Here is a 14,318-nt window from a genome sequence, read left to right as displayed (position 1 = left end):
GCGGACACCAATCTCTTCTTTAACTCCTGGAAACTCTCTTCACATTTCTCGTTCCAGGCGAACTTCTTCTCTTTCTTTAGTAGTTCCGTCATAGGTTTAGCAATCTTGTAGAAGTTCTCAATGAATCTCCGATAATATCCCGCGAGTCCTAGGAAACTGCGGATATCTCCTACGTTCTTGGGTGACTCCCATTCTGTAACAGCGGTCACCTTAGATGGGTCGACAGCTACTCCTGCTCCTGACACGATGTGTCCGAGGAAACTTACTTCTGACAACCAAAAGTCACACTTGCTGAACTTGGCATATAACTTGTGCGCTCTCAATTTCTCTAAAACCATGCGCAGATGCTGCTCATGCTCTTCCTCCACTGCATCTGTCATTGTGGCCCCCGGCCCTGTGCACAGACGAACTGCCACTGCCGTCCTGGGTGATGCGCGGCTTCTGATGTGGCCCTGCGTGAGAGCCTCCTTGGTGGAGTCTCCTCTTGCGGCTCTCCATCTGGTGGAGCTTGTTCTGCAACACAATCGCCTTGTCAATGAGCGATTGGTAAGTAGGAGTGTAAGCAACAGCCAGTTGCACAGAGAGTTCATCGTTCAGCGCATCCAAGAACCTCTCTCGGCGCTTGGCATCCATGTTCACCTCGTCCGGCGCATAGCGGGCAAGGCTGTTGAACTGGTCGATGAACTCGACCACTGTACAGCTCCCTGTCTGAGTCGCAGAAATTTCTTCTTCTTCAGGTTAAGCACCCCCGCTGAGATGTGGGCGGTGCGGAAAGCTTCTTGGAACATATCCTAGGTGACATGTTCAATAGGGGTGGTGATCTGGTAGTTCTCCCACCAGGATGCAGCTGGTCCTTCCAATAGGTGAGCTGCAAATCTCACCTTCTCTTCCTCGGTGCAATTGATTGTCACCAAGTTCTTATTCACAGAGAGGACCCAGTCATCTGCCACGATTGGCTCTGGTGAGCTGGAGAAGATGGGTGGGCGCAAGTGTAGAAAACTGGTTAGCATATCCACCTGTGGAGGGTGGTGTTGCTGGTTGTTGTTGGGGTTCTGCTGGTGGTTGGCGTTGTTGTTGGCCATTTGCTCAGTGATCAGCTGGAAGAACTGGGTCTGGGCGGCCAATAACTGCTGCATGGTTGCAGCGTTCCCCTCTGCGTCGGCATTGTTAGCCTCGGCGGTCTTGGCGGGGTTCTGGCGTCTCGGAGGCATCTGTTTAGGGTAGCATAGATGAGGAAACAGATAGAATAGAGCTAAGGATGTCTAAACCCTCAAAACAAGATATAACTCAAGCACATAACAATTATACACTCAATCAATCATAAAAGGTTTTGGAAATTATAGCAAAACACACTTGTTCAAGATGGGGTATTGCCCATAAAAAGAGAGTACGGAAAAATGCAATTGATCTACATTGCCATACACATAGGTTGTATGGTCAATAACTAACTCGCAAAACTGATAACGAAAAGAAATGGTAAAGTCTGGCAGGCATCGAGACTAGGGAGGTGGGGCTGATGTCGCGGCTCCATTCACCCTCTTCCTCTTGGAGTGGGTGTTGGTGGCAGGGGTGTCCATCTCGTGGACCTCCTGGGGTTCCTCCTCCTCAGTCGGCACCTCCTCCTGTGGTACCACCTCCTGATCCTGTGGTGGAGGTGGGGCCTGGTCTGGCGCCGGTGCGGCAGCTGGTGCGGGCTCGGTGGCGGCTGCGGCTGCTGCCTCAATGAAGGCCTTGAATTGCTCGCAGTAGTAGCGATTCAGGTCTCTCTCATACGTCAGCTGGTCGATGGCGTCTCCCATGTTGAGGATGGTGTTCTGAAGCAAAGTCTTATCCTCCTACCATTGGGTCTTCTCTTCTAGCAGATGACCAACTAGCTTCTCAGCATCGTCAGTCCTGGTCATCTCCTCACGAAGGCAGGTCTCCAGATCCTCGGTGTTCTTCTCCATGCTCTCGAACCGGGCAGCCACCTCGGACACCTCTTGGTCGTCGGCTGCTGGAAGGGCCTGGCACGTGTGGTCCCGCCTTCCAAAGAGACGGAAGGGAGAGGTCTCGGTGAACTCGTGCCGATAGTCCCGGCACACCTGCGCGAAGGCGCACTGCATGGCGAACTGAAGGCCTTGCTCGAAGGTGGGGTAGCGGGCGATGAAGGTGATATCCTATGTAGCAGGCGCAATCTCACGCCCGCGGATCTTCGCCTCGATCTCCCACCGTGGCTGCCATCCCTCGGGTGCGGCGGTCTCAACTCGGCCTCTGAACCTGGGTGGTGGCAGGTCAAGAGACGCACACAGTGTCGCCAAAGGGGCACTGAACAACTGGTCGTCGTCTGTGGAGTGGTAGTAGACTCGGGTGAACGGCGGTACATTGCCGAACGGTGTTGGGCTTCCCATCTATAGCAAACAAAGAAATGTAGATAAGGGAGTATCAGTGACATGATCAAATGGTCGGACGTATGGAATAAAAACAATGTAAATGTAGTAGAGTGGGAATGAAGTAATAAACATTAATATTAGGGTGGAAATGTCAATATAAAATTGGATGCATAAACTATGTGGGTAACATGGCAACATGATTATAGTGGTGGATGGTGTAATAAAAATAAGTATGCATCTGTGGTATAATATGATAAACATGCATATGTGGTATAAAGCATAGTATTTGGTGTATATGTGGAATAAAACAATAAACATGTCATGCATATGCAAGATATAAATGCAAAGATTCAGATGAATAGGGATAATGAATAAAATATATGTATATATATAGATCAGATAGGGATAAAAAGTAGTCCTAAGGTTTGGTCTTTGGTCTATCTTATTCTAATCCAAACTAGGGTCACGTTCCTACAGGCAACACATTGCCCTGATACCATCTGAAGCGACCGCCCCCTTACTAGGGTTCGATCTTTGTGCTTATTTGTGCTAGTCCCTGGATCGACTCAATAGCACACACAGTTCAAGATGTAATACCAAGATACAAAGGTCAAAAGTACTTTATTACATCATATCATCCATAACTTAATTTTACTTACAAACTTGCATGACCTCCCAGGCCAGCATAAACAAATATTGTTTCAAAACCATGATAACATTGTATCATAAAACTGCAGCGGAAAGGTAGAGCAAATGGGCCTCATCTACTCCCAGAGGAGAGAGCATGTTGGAATGTAAGCACATGACCCAAAGAACATCGACGAACCTCAGTCTTCGTCAGATTCACCTGCATTATTCATTGCCGCCACTACGTGGTCAATACATCGAATGTATTGGCAAGCTCACCTGGAAGTTATAACAGATCCTACCAAGTATATGCAATTGAGGTATAGTGGGGTTCAGGCTTTATGGGGTGGCAGCAAAACATAGTTTATCTTACTACAATTGAATGTTACAATATTGTTAACTAATGGACACGGGGTAGAAACACCCATCCTCCTATTAACCTAGAGCACATGGAGTAGAAACATCAAGTGCCCCTATTTTGTTCAAACCATTCATTTTATTTAAGAAGTTGGAATGAGTGAGACCTTCCTTACAGCCCCAATATTTAGTTGCTCATGATCGTCCGTAACCGAGGACACGGTTAAGTACTTAGTTTGACACTCTCGAGAGGTTGTACACATTCTCCACAAGAAATCGACGTGTTAATCCCTTGCTGTCCTCCCGGGGGAGTAGAAACGGCATCGACTTCAAGAATTTTCAGAACATGTTTGCCCAGACCACCTGAGGGACCCGCGCTCCCACCTACACAACTACCTCAGTACAATCCCTCGGATCTGGGTTCACATTTCTTACTCCATCCAGCCAGAGCCCATTTAGCTTGTGGTTGTACTGGAAGCTACTAAACAGGAAACTAGTCCAGTCTCTGATACCCCAGGTGGCATTCCACATTTGCGACGCAAGCGCTCCCTGAATCCACGGAAGAGACGTCCATGGACGATCCATCTCCGAATCCACGGAGACTCGACTCAGAGGGACCCATAGAAATGGACCTGACGTCGCATAACATCTCAAAATCTCAAAGCAGTCCACCCAGGATGGTTCATTAGGGTTATTTTTGCCAAGTTTCCAAAATCACTCCACATCATCATTTCACACTGATTGAGATTCCCTCCCACGTTTACTAACATAGCATGGCTAAGCAATACTAATCACGATGGCTATTGGTGGAAGATTCATGGCAAAGGTAACCCTATAGCTAGTAGGTCAATCATAGCTAGCATAAATACGAGTAATAGTGCTATCAATGCATTTCTACAAACAACTCTAATGCATAAGTATTTTAAAATAAATAGTAATAGGATATGATCAAAGTGAACTTGCCTTGGTAGCAGTTGGAGTTCAAACACTCGTCACAATCACAAGGTTCGCTCTCCGAGAAAACTATTCAAATACAAACAATATACACACACATAAACACACAATTCAACCATGACAAAAGAATATGTGCTATGATGCGATGAAAACTTGTGACATGATTGGGTTTATTTTATTCAGGTGATCTACTGGTCCAAAGCATTGATAATTAAGCACATGTAATTAGGATTTTAAGCAAATAGCAAATGTTGGGGTTTAAACCCTAAAATGAGGTTTTATTGGCATCAGCCAAACAAATTAATTCAAAATCTTTGTTTCTCTGTCCCAATGGACAGAGGATAATAAAACAAATTTTTGGGCACTGGTTTCATTTAAAAAGGACTTCTAAATAATTAGTTGTGAATTAAAAAGCATTAAAATCTATTCTGTAATTTGAATGTGATTCAAAAATTCAAATTTGAAAATGGACAGTGCCAAAAGATTCTACAGGTTGAGAGCTTTCCAAAAAGGTAAAGTTTGTCAAATTTGGCCAAAGGGTTTAATAGTTATGATCATTTGAAGTTATAGGGGTTTTCTGCAAAAGTGCCATTTAATTATTCCGGGGGATTAAAATTAGATTTTCATTTTATAATTAAAGTGCCACGTGGCGTGATCTCATTGGTGCGTACCGGTTCGTTTAAGTGAATTAATCCCGATCTAATCTTAGCCGTGGATCAAGGATGGACGGTCGAGATTGAAGATGGGGGCTCACCGGTGCTAGGGTTTCGGCGAGGAGCTCCGGCGAGCGGCAGCGGGCGGTTCCGGCGACGGGAGGCGCGTGTCGGGTGCGGCTCGGCCTGGCGGGGTCGGGGACGCGGTCGGCGGAGCTCGGTGGCGGCGCCTAAGACGAGAGCAAGGCAGCGGCGCGGGCGGCGGACTCCGGCGAGCTTTGGGTGACGACGGGGGCGGCGCTATGGTGCACCAAACGACAATGTGAGCGCGTCAAAACGTGCACAAGCGCGAGGAGCTCCGGAAATTTGAAACCGCGGGCGGAATGGCTCACCGGCGAGGTCGGCGCGGCGCGGTGAACGGCGGAGGCGGCGGAGCTCTTCGGTGGTGAAATCCGGCAGCGTGGGCGCGTGGAGACGGCGAGGCAAGTGGGGGAAAGGATAGAGGAGGGCTTGAGCTTTATAGGGACGCGCTCGGGCCACTTCGGGAAGGCCGGGGTAAGCGGGCGCGAGGATTGCGGGGCGGGAATCCGGCGAGGATTCGGTGCAGGCGGCGCTTTCCTAACGAAGACGAAGCCTGACACGTGGGTCCCACGCGTCAGTGGCAGCGGGCGCGCGCGTGGGCTGGTCTGGTTCGGGCGCGGTCGGTTTTGGGCAGGTTCGGTCCAAGCGGTCGGACCGGTCCGGTTTCCCTTTTTTTTTCTTTTCTTTTTCCCTTTTTTCTCATTTCTTTGATAACTTTTGATTTTTGAACTCCAAATTGGTCCAAATAAATTCCAGAAAATTTGTAAAATCATGTTCCATCATGATACAACTTTTGAGAGTAATTTCCCCTGAAAATAAAATATATAAAAATACATTTGCCCTATAAATGACTTTAGGGCTATATAACTATTTAAATAAAATAGTTTTTCAAGTCCAAAAATTATGGGATAGCTTATTTATGCAATAAACCCCTTTTATAAATAAACCTTATTGGTTTGAAGATCCAAAGCTCAAATGGGTGTAAATCCTAAGGTTTAAATTGAAATAAAATCTCTCCAAAGCCTTTTTGAAATTCAAATTTGAATTCAAATATGCAATTGTGGCATGATGCTCATGGATGCAATGCACATGTAAAAGTTTGAAATTTTGGCATGTTACACGAGGTAGGCGGCGTGCCGGCAGGGACGGCGAAGTCCTGGACGCGTGCTGCCATCGATCGCGAAAGAGGGCTTAGGGATTGATCGTGGTCAATCGAGCTAGTTGTACTGTTGGCGAAACATTGTTCGATGGATTTTTGTCAAAAAAAATTAGCAAAAAAGATAGAAATAAAAAACAGAAATTGACACAAATAAAGAACGACAGTTTGCAAACATCATGGTCAAAATGCTTACTAGTTTATACATGAATACAAGCATTCATTTATTATTTTTGGTTGTCCTGGTGAAGACACGCACGTGTACTCCAGTACTCGTGCACTAAAGAAACAAGGTGTTCAAAATCAATCAATGGACACGTGCCGTTACAAGATTTTATCTACATGGCTTGTATATATACTTGTATACTGTTGCCTTCATTAAATCATTTGAGAGTGGACTCACTGTCAGGAAAGGATGTACATGCGACTAGCAAGGTTCGTACATGCTCAATACCATCCACTGCATCGGTCGCTGACCAGGATAAGTCAAGCAGCAGTTTGAAAAGCTAGACGGATAAGCACTGGCTGTTTGGATTACTCTCAACGGCAGCAGTCTCGGCCGATCTTCACGAAGGAAGTTTGTTCCGTAACAACCTGAGGCGGCGCCGAGGACAGTATAAGGAAAGCTCGGGAGGGAGATCTCGGGAGGGTGCTCCTCTGAGCCGGCCTACACGGGCGCACAACAGCTATCGTTTACCCTTCAGCAAACACACTCACATCATTTTTGATCCACTACACTACAAGATTCATTCATCCCGAGGCTTCCTCGAGGGTTGTTGATGTCGGCGGCGCGACCATCCGGTGAGTAAATCGCTGGAGGTAGCATGCGATTATTATTATTATTATTATTATTATTATTATTATTATTATTATTATTATTATTATTATTATTATTATTATTATTATTATTATTATGTTCTTCTTCTCCTCAACTGCAGATTTTTTTTGGCATCTGTGGTTTTACCGGGCGCTGTGTCGTCGCCGTGGATGGACCACCGTCGCGGCATGTTCTACACATTCATGATATCCGCGGCTCTACCCGGCGCCGTGTCATCGTCGTGGATGATCAGTTGATGCGAGAAAGATGTTGTTTGTGGCATCCTATCGCAGCCACGGGTGGACCACCATTGCCATATGTTCTACATATTCGTGATGTCCGCGGCTCTACCCGGCGCCGTGTCCTCGTCGCGGATAATCATTTGATATGAGAAAGATGTTGTTTGTGGCATCCCTGGCTCTACCTGCCGCCATGTCGCAGCCATGGATGGGCCACCATTGCCGTCTATAAAATTCGTGAGGTCCGTGGCTCTACTCGGCGCCGTGCCGTCGTCGCGGACGGTTAAAAAAAAGAAAGAAAGAAAAGGAAGAGATAATATGGCATCCGTGGCTCTACTCGGCACCGTGTCGCAGCCACGGATGGACTATCATTGCCGTCTATAAAATTTGTGAGGCCCGCGGCTCTATTAGGGGTTGCACGGACGGTCGGTCTTCATTTATGAAGAAGAGGTCACATGTGCTCTATGTAACATGTGTACATCGTGGCCGATGGATGGCATACATACACATAAGAAGTTATTGCAAGATGTCTTGCTTCATAGGTCGATCACAAGGACCAGAAAATAGAGATTAGTTCATTGATTGAAGCATCATGGTTTAGCCTTGCGTGCCTTCCGTGGCCACCATCACCCTTCACATGCTGAATGCTGAATAGATGAAGCAAGAAAAGATTAGTTGTGTATTGTCATATTGTTAGATCAAGATGAACTCCAAAGAGAAGTCAAGAGATATGTTGCTAGTCTGGTACAACCAAATATCTTCATTTGATATCCTGATGGTCATGGTAGTGGCTAAGAGCGCAGATGAGACCAGAGGTTCAGATTCTCATATCCGACTGAAGAGGCTGTGCTTCATGATCTAAATGTCATTTGACATCAATTCTCATACGGCTATACATGAGACAAAATCATTGTAACACCCGTTTGTATGTAAACAATCATATAGTGGATTTGGCCTCCGGGCCACCGTGGTTTTTTTCCCGATTTGGGTTTCCATGTTAAAACATGTGTCCCTTGTGTTTGTGTTATTTGTTTGGCTGCATAACCTCGTGATGACCTGTTTTATAAAGATGACCATTGAATGTTTATTTAGCTTAATCGGAGGTGTTCTGCGAGTATATATACCACGGATGTAATTAACTGAAATTCTTCCGAGATTTCAGGAATCAAGAAACCTTGCAATCGTCTCAGCAAGATATATAGGCGCAATACATTAAATACATGGAAAAGAGGAATAGTGTAAATCGTTGATAAGCGATAAGAAACGTGTCGGAGCACGGGTCTCCGGCACCGGGGATGCCGAGCACCCCCTTTTTGGTTCGGTGGAGGGCGAAGCGATCCTTCCGGTGATCGCCGACGTAACGATAGCACGAAGTGTGGACACAAAGTTTTACCCAGGTTCGGGCCACCCGGAGGTCTAATACCCTACATCCTGCTTTGGAGTTGCATTTCCTTGTATGGGTTTTTACAGGTTGCTGGGGAGCTCCCGGGCTTTGCTACTTGTCCCTCTAAGGGCTTGGCTACTTGAATGGAACGTGACTGAAGTTGAATCCTTTGACCGGTGGCATCGGTCCTTTTTTTATAAACAAGGGGATACCACAGGTGCCTATGCATGCAGCGTGACACGTTTCCCAGACGCGTGTCACAGCCACATGAAATACATCTTTGCTCATCCATGCTGGACGCCATGCAGCGCCCAGTCCATTGTACACGGTAGAAAAAAATGGTTCGTAGGGTAGTCACCCTAGCCATGCTAAGGAAGACTAGGCCTGCTGATAAAACTTCTGTCGGTGCATTAAATGCACTGCGCCCGCCGTCTTGTCCTGTCTTCACTGTTTTGCGGGCCCCGCCTGAATGCCCGAGCGTGGGTTGCTGGGGTGCCCCTTCCCCGGCTAGCCCATTTGGCTAGTTGCCGGGAGCCGGTCCTTCAGCTTCTCGGGACCGGGGTTCCCGAGGGCTTCTTGTACTTGGCCCTTAGCTTCACCTCCACCAAGGGCTGACTCCTCGAGGCAAGCTTCCCGGACTCGTCGCTTCCCGGGAGGCCTTCCTGACGGGGCTTCGTCACTGGCGAACATGCGTCCTGTATCAGTGGGACCCCGTGGGCCACTGGTACGACAGTAGCCCCCGGGCGTGGGCCAGTAGCCTTGAAGCTCCTAGCAAGTGCTATCCTCAGTCGGTTGCCGGGCTATGCCCTATCAGACGCGTGGGTCCCAACGGGAAACCCACCTGGCACCCGGCATTGCGGGCCGCATTTATAGTTCCACTCCTCCGAACGAAACGGTCGGGCGCACGATTTCGTGCCTTATCCCCCTTAATCACCAGAGAGTTAAGGCCACGTCACACACCTCCCTCTTAATCTCCGATTCTTTAGGGCTCTTTATTACCAATCGTGGGGGTGTACGTTGCAGTCTGCCAGCCCCGATAAATACCCAAGGCTGGAGGCGGGCACTCCCCATTGTCTCTCGCTCCTGCCATCGCCTCCTCCCAAGCTCCCCGCGCCCCAACTCCAACCAAACCACCTCTCCACCTCCGCCGATGTCTTCCAAGGGCCAGAACCGTCCCAAGGGGAGCACCAGCAAAAGGGAAAAGTGCGATAAGGCCGGCAAGAAGGAGTTGTCGTACTGGGCCCGGAAGGATGAGGAAATGCAGGCTAAGTTCACCTTCTTCCCCCCCCCCCCCCCCCGGTACAACGGCGAGGGGGTTGACAAGCTGGTCTTGCGCTGGCCACCAAGCACAACGAGTACGGGCCGACGCGGATTCTCCCCGTCGGTGCGGAGCACGATGGGCAGTACTTCCGGATCTTCGGGAGGTTCATACTTGCCGGGTTCGTGCCGCCGCACTCCTACTTCCTTTCAACCATCATGGAGACCTACGGGCTCATCATGGCGCAGCTTCACCCCACGTCGTTCTTCACACTGGCTGTCTTCCAACACCTCTGTGATGCGTTTGTGGGGATGATACCGCCGGTGGCGTTATTCCGCCGCTACTACTACCCGAGGGTGGAGAAGAAGGCTCCCCTGTCCTCGGGGGTAGCGTTCCGATTCTGCAACAGGATCAAGTCGGAGTTCATCGAGCTAGGGAAGAAAAAGATCGAGCACGAGTGGCGCCGCGACTGGTGCTGGGTGCGCACCGACGAGCTCCAGGAGTTCCACGAGGAGCCCCTCGAGCCTCCAAAGGGCTCTGACGACTGGACGCTCCGCGACCAGAAGGACGAGGAGCTGGCCCCAATCTGCGCAAAGATCAAGGCGCTTCGTGAGGCTGGGCTCACGGAAACGGATGTGGCCCGCCACTTCATCGGGAGGCGCGTGGCTCCCCTGCAGCGGCGCTCACATCCGGCGTGGATGTACACCGGGGCCAGCGACAGGACCCGGATGCAGCGCACGGACCTCCTCCCGGAGAAAGTGCAGTTCTGGGTGAAGGGCATCACCGACGAGGACGAACCTTACCGGCTGCCCCTGCTTGGAGCACACCCGCTCCATGCCGCGATCCCGAACCCGGGAGCCCAGGATCTCCCACTCTGCGAGGAGTGGGGGATCATGGAGGACCCGTCGGTGCAACCCTCCCCCCCGCCGCCTAGGCCCAAGAGGGGCAAGGAGGCGGCTGCCGACTCGGGGAGAGGGGGCCAAGGCCAGGCCTCCGCCAAGGCAGAAGGCTCGGACTCCGACGACTCCTCGTTGAGCGTCGAAGGAGACCTCAGCGACGACGACGACGGCGACGCTCCCTCGGCAGCCGGCGGGGTCGTGCCGGAGGACAAAGACGAGGAAGACGACGTGCCCCTGGTGAGGCGGTCCGCGGTGGAGCGGACGGGAGGCCAGCCCGCAGCCTCAGGAGCCTCACGGCGACAAGGGGGCTGGGGCCTCCGGCGGCGGCGATGCGGCTACAACAGCCACCCCGACCACCCCGGCGGCTCCGATAGCTCCCCCCGCACGAACCGGCCCTCCGGCGAGGAGCATCCTGGCGGACAGGGTGCTCAAGCTCAAACCGGCGGGGCAAGTTCAACGTTGTCCAAAACGCTTTTGATTTCACAAATTTTTCGTGTGCCCTGACTAACTTGTTCTTGTGCTTTTCAGTTCGTCGAGGAAGAGGGGGCAGACCAGCACGTCACCGGTAGCCCCAACCAAGAAGCCCCGCCCAGCATCGGGGGGTGGCGACGGAAAAGCCGCTGACGCGGCTGCTGTGACGGCGGCAGCGGCCGCTGGTGACCCAAGGATCCCCGATTCGAGCTCGCAGGGCACCGGCCCGGCGGCAGGTACGTGTGAGTTCCCATATTTCCTTTATTCATCTGCACCGTCTCTCGTACTTGACGCAGGTGTTCTTTGTGCATTTGCTGGGAGGCTCCGGCTGCGCCCGCACCTGCAGAGGTGCGAGTAATCGACCTCATCGGTGAGGTCGACAACGATGCTCCAGCGGAGATTGCCTCCATCGGAGCCCTTCAGCAATCAGCCACGGCGCTCGACGGGGCCATGACTGCTGCCGCAGGTGACGCCACGCAGGGGGCGCCATCTGAGGCGGGCAACCCGGAGCAGCCTCCGCCAGCCGGAGCAAGCGGCAACGCTCTGGAGAAGCCCCTAAACCCCCAGCCCGCCCCTCCGGACGGGCAGGGAGCAGGAGGGCTTGGCCAGGCGGGGCAGCTCAAGGCCGACGCGCCCTCAGGATCACAGACGATCGCGGCGGGGTCCTCCTCCTCCGCTGGAGCCGCCTTCAGCCCATGAGTAGGGGAACTCGCCGGGCGGACTTGGGGTCGGATTACCTTCGACCCCAGCGTGTTCCAACAAAGACACTAAGTGATCGACAACATCCAGCAGCAGCAGTGGATGTTCGTCGATTTCTTCAACGACGCACAGCAGCACCACTCCCGCGTAGTGGCGGAGCTGGGCGCAGCGCGATAGGAGGCGGAGGAGCAGCGTACCGAGCCGTAGCGGCTCCGGCTCCAGCAGGTGCGGCAAGTCGGGGTGACGCCTGCTGTGCAAGGGGTGCTGGAGGCGGGAGTCCTCCAGCAACTGTGGGATCTCCAGCAAGAGCATCAGCGGGAGCTCGTGCTGCTGGTGAAAGCCACACACGCCAAGAGCGAGGAGGAGCACCAGGCGGCTCTGGACTCGTTCTAGGGGCGTCTCCGGGAGAAGACGGACTTGCTGTCCGGCTACTCCTTGGAAATGCAGCGCCTCCGCCGCGAGGTCGGAGAGCTGGAGACGGCGGCTACAACGGCAGCCGAAGCCTCAGCACGCCGGGAGAAGGATCTGCAGGACCAGGCCCGCTCCCGGGAGCGCGAGCTGGCGGGGCAGCTCAAGGCCGCCCAAGATGTCGGCTCGTCCCTTCAAGGCGAGCTTGACACGGTGCGGCAGGAACTCCGACTGATCGACGACGACGACACCAAGAAGGCGTCTGAGCTCGGCAGGCTGAAGTTCGAGTGCCGTGAGCACAAGCTGTAGGCCCAAGAGGCTCCGCGGTGCGTGCACCGAGCTGCTTGCCCGCAGGATAGGGGAGGTGGCCAGGCTGACAAAACTGGCGGATTCGGCGGTGGAGGCGCTGCAGGGATTTGACATCCCGATGGCTTCCTTCGATTGGGCAAACATGGGGAGCTTCACTTCTTTCTTCGCAGACTTCGTTGGCCGGCTAAGCAGCCTGCAGAGCTGTGTTACAGCCTTCGGGGAACGGCAAGTCGGCCTTGCGGCCGAGCAGGTCGCCAGGCAAATTCTCACCCGGGTCCACTCCGCCCACCCTCACTTCCCGTTCGAGTCGGTCTTCGACGCCTGGTCGGACGAGGAAGAGGCCAAGACCCACCGGGAAGCGGTGCAGGGCGTCGTGGACGAGATGGTGCCACGGATGCAGGGCAAGGTTGATGAAGACGAAGCCGCTGCTGAGGAGGTTGCCGGAGAAGCCCCTGATGCCGAGGATGCACCCGACACCGATGCAGCCACCCCGGGAGCACCTCCCGCATGATTGCCTGGTGTTCTTTTCATTTATCTTCCTGCAAGTGGCGCATGGCACCTTAGAACTTTTTACGTTAGCCTTCACATATCACCGCAAGTGTTATTTGTCAACTTGGTTTGCTCAAGCTTCAATATATCCAATGCCACTTTTATTTGCTTCTTTGCCTAAGACTAGCCTGCCGGGGAGGGGCTCTGTCCTTCTCGTGTTCTTGCCTTGCGTACCCGGTGACTCGCCAACCATGTGCTTGGCCAGACTAGGGACTCGGGACGGACCCGCGGTGCCGACCTAGGACCAAACAACAGCGGCTAGTCACTCTGCCTGCGGGTTAACTACCCTAGCGCGCACGCCTCCGGGGCGGACCCGCGAGCCACATGTGGGGGGCGTCCTCACCCCGCAAGCGTCCTTCCTACGCTCCGGCAACACGGGGACCGAGCTTACCTCAGCAAGCCAGCGTTACTAAAGGGAAAAACCAAGAACCCAAAATGAGATACTTAGCTTCCCATTCTCTTTGGTCTTGTAGCACCTCGTTGAGAGCCGTGGCAAGGACGTGGTGGCAGTGCACCCTCTGGCAGCACCCTCGGAGCCGCGGAGGCATGCACCACCATCACGTCTTTACGACGCCTCTCGCTGGTCTCATCGCCAATTCTGGTGTCGTTTCGTAAGAGATGTGGCAAGGCCGTGATGGTGGGAACACCCTCAGTGACAAGCGCAGAGGGATGCACCACCATCGCCTCTCTGCAACATCTCTTGCTTTCTTGCCTTTTGCTGGTGCTGCACTTGCCACGGTCTCTTTAAATAGCCGAAGCGCTGCCCTTGCCTCCACACACGCGGGACAACCAGTCACCGCGTGGAGGCACTTGCCCTGTCTCAGTTTCCTGCATCAAGTCTCAAAGTAATTGCCATATATGTACAACTTACTTGCAAGACGACGACACCCGTGACCACCCCATGAGCATCACAGTGTGCCTTCGCCTCGTCTTTAACCTGCATGTCAGATTCCTGCAGTGCCCAAGGTGCATAGCAAAAAAAATTCGAAATGCATGAAAAAGAGTATAAGCTGGATAACCTCCTGCCTCCCAGCCCCCGGGCACGGAAGAGTCGACCTCAAACTTGGGTGTGAGTATCTTTCTTATCC

General features: G+C 52.3%; 1 protein-coding gene across 1 annotated transcript; it reads left to right on the top strand.

Annotated features, from left to right (window-relative positions):
- Nucleotides 1-10,788: 10,788 nt before the first annotated feature.
- LOC104585112 (skin secretory protein xP2-like) lies at nt 10,789-11,964 on the top strand. The gene is made up of 3 exons (XM_010241089.1): nt 10,789-11,039; nt 11,323-11,501; nt 11,612-11,964. Exons 1-3 carry the CDS (start codon nt 10,789-10,791, stop codon nt 11,962-11,964), a joined length of 783 nt encoding a protein of 260 aa, XP_010239391.1.
- The last annotated feature ends 2,354 nt before the right edge of the window (nt 11,965-14,318 follow it).

Source organism: Brachypodium distachyon, chromosome 4 (genome assembly GCF_000005505.3).
Source record: "Brachypodium distachyon strain Bd21 chromosome 4, Brachypodium_distachyon_v3.0, whole genome shotgun sequence".
NCBI classification, from domain to species: domain Eukaryota; kingdom Viridiplantae; phylum Streptophyta; class Magnoliopsida; order Poales; family Poaceae; genus Brachypodium; species Brachypodium distachyon.
Note: the sequence above shows the minus strand (reverse complement) of the source record. Positions and strands in the feature narration are given on the sequence as shown.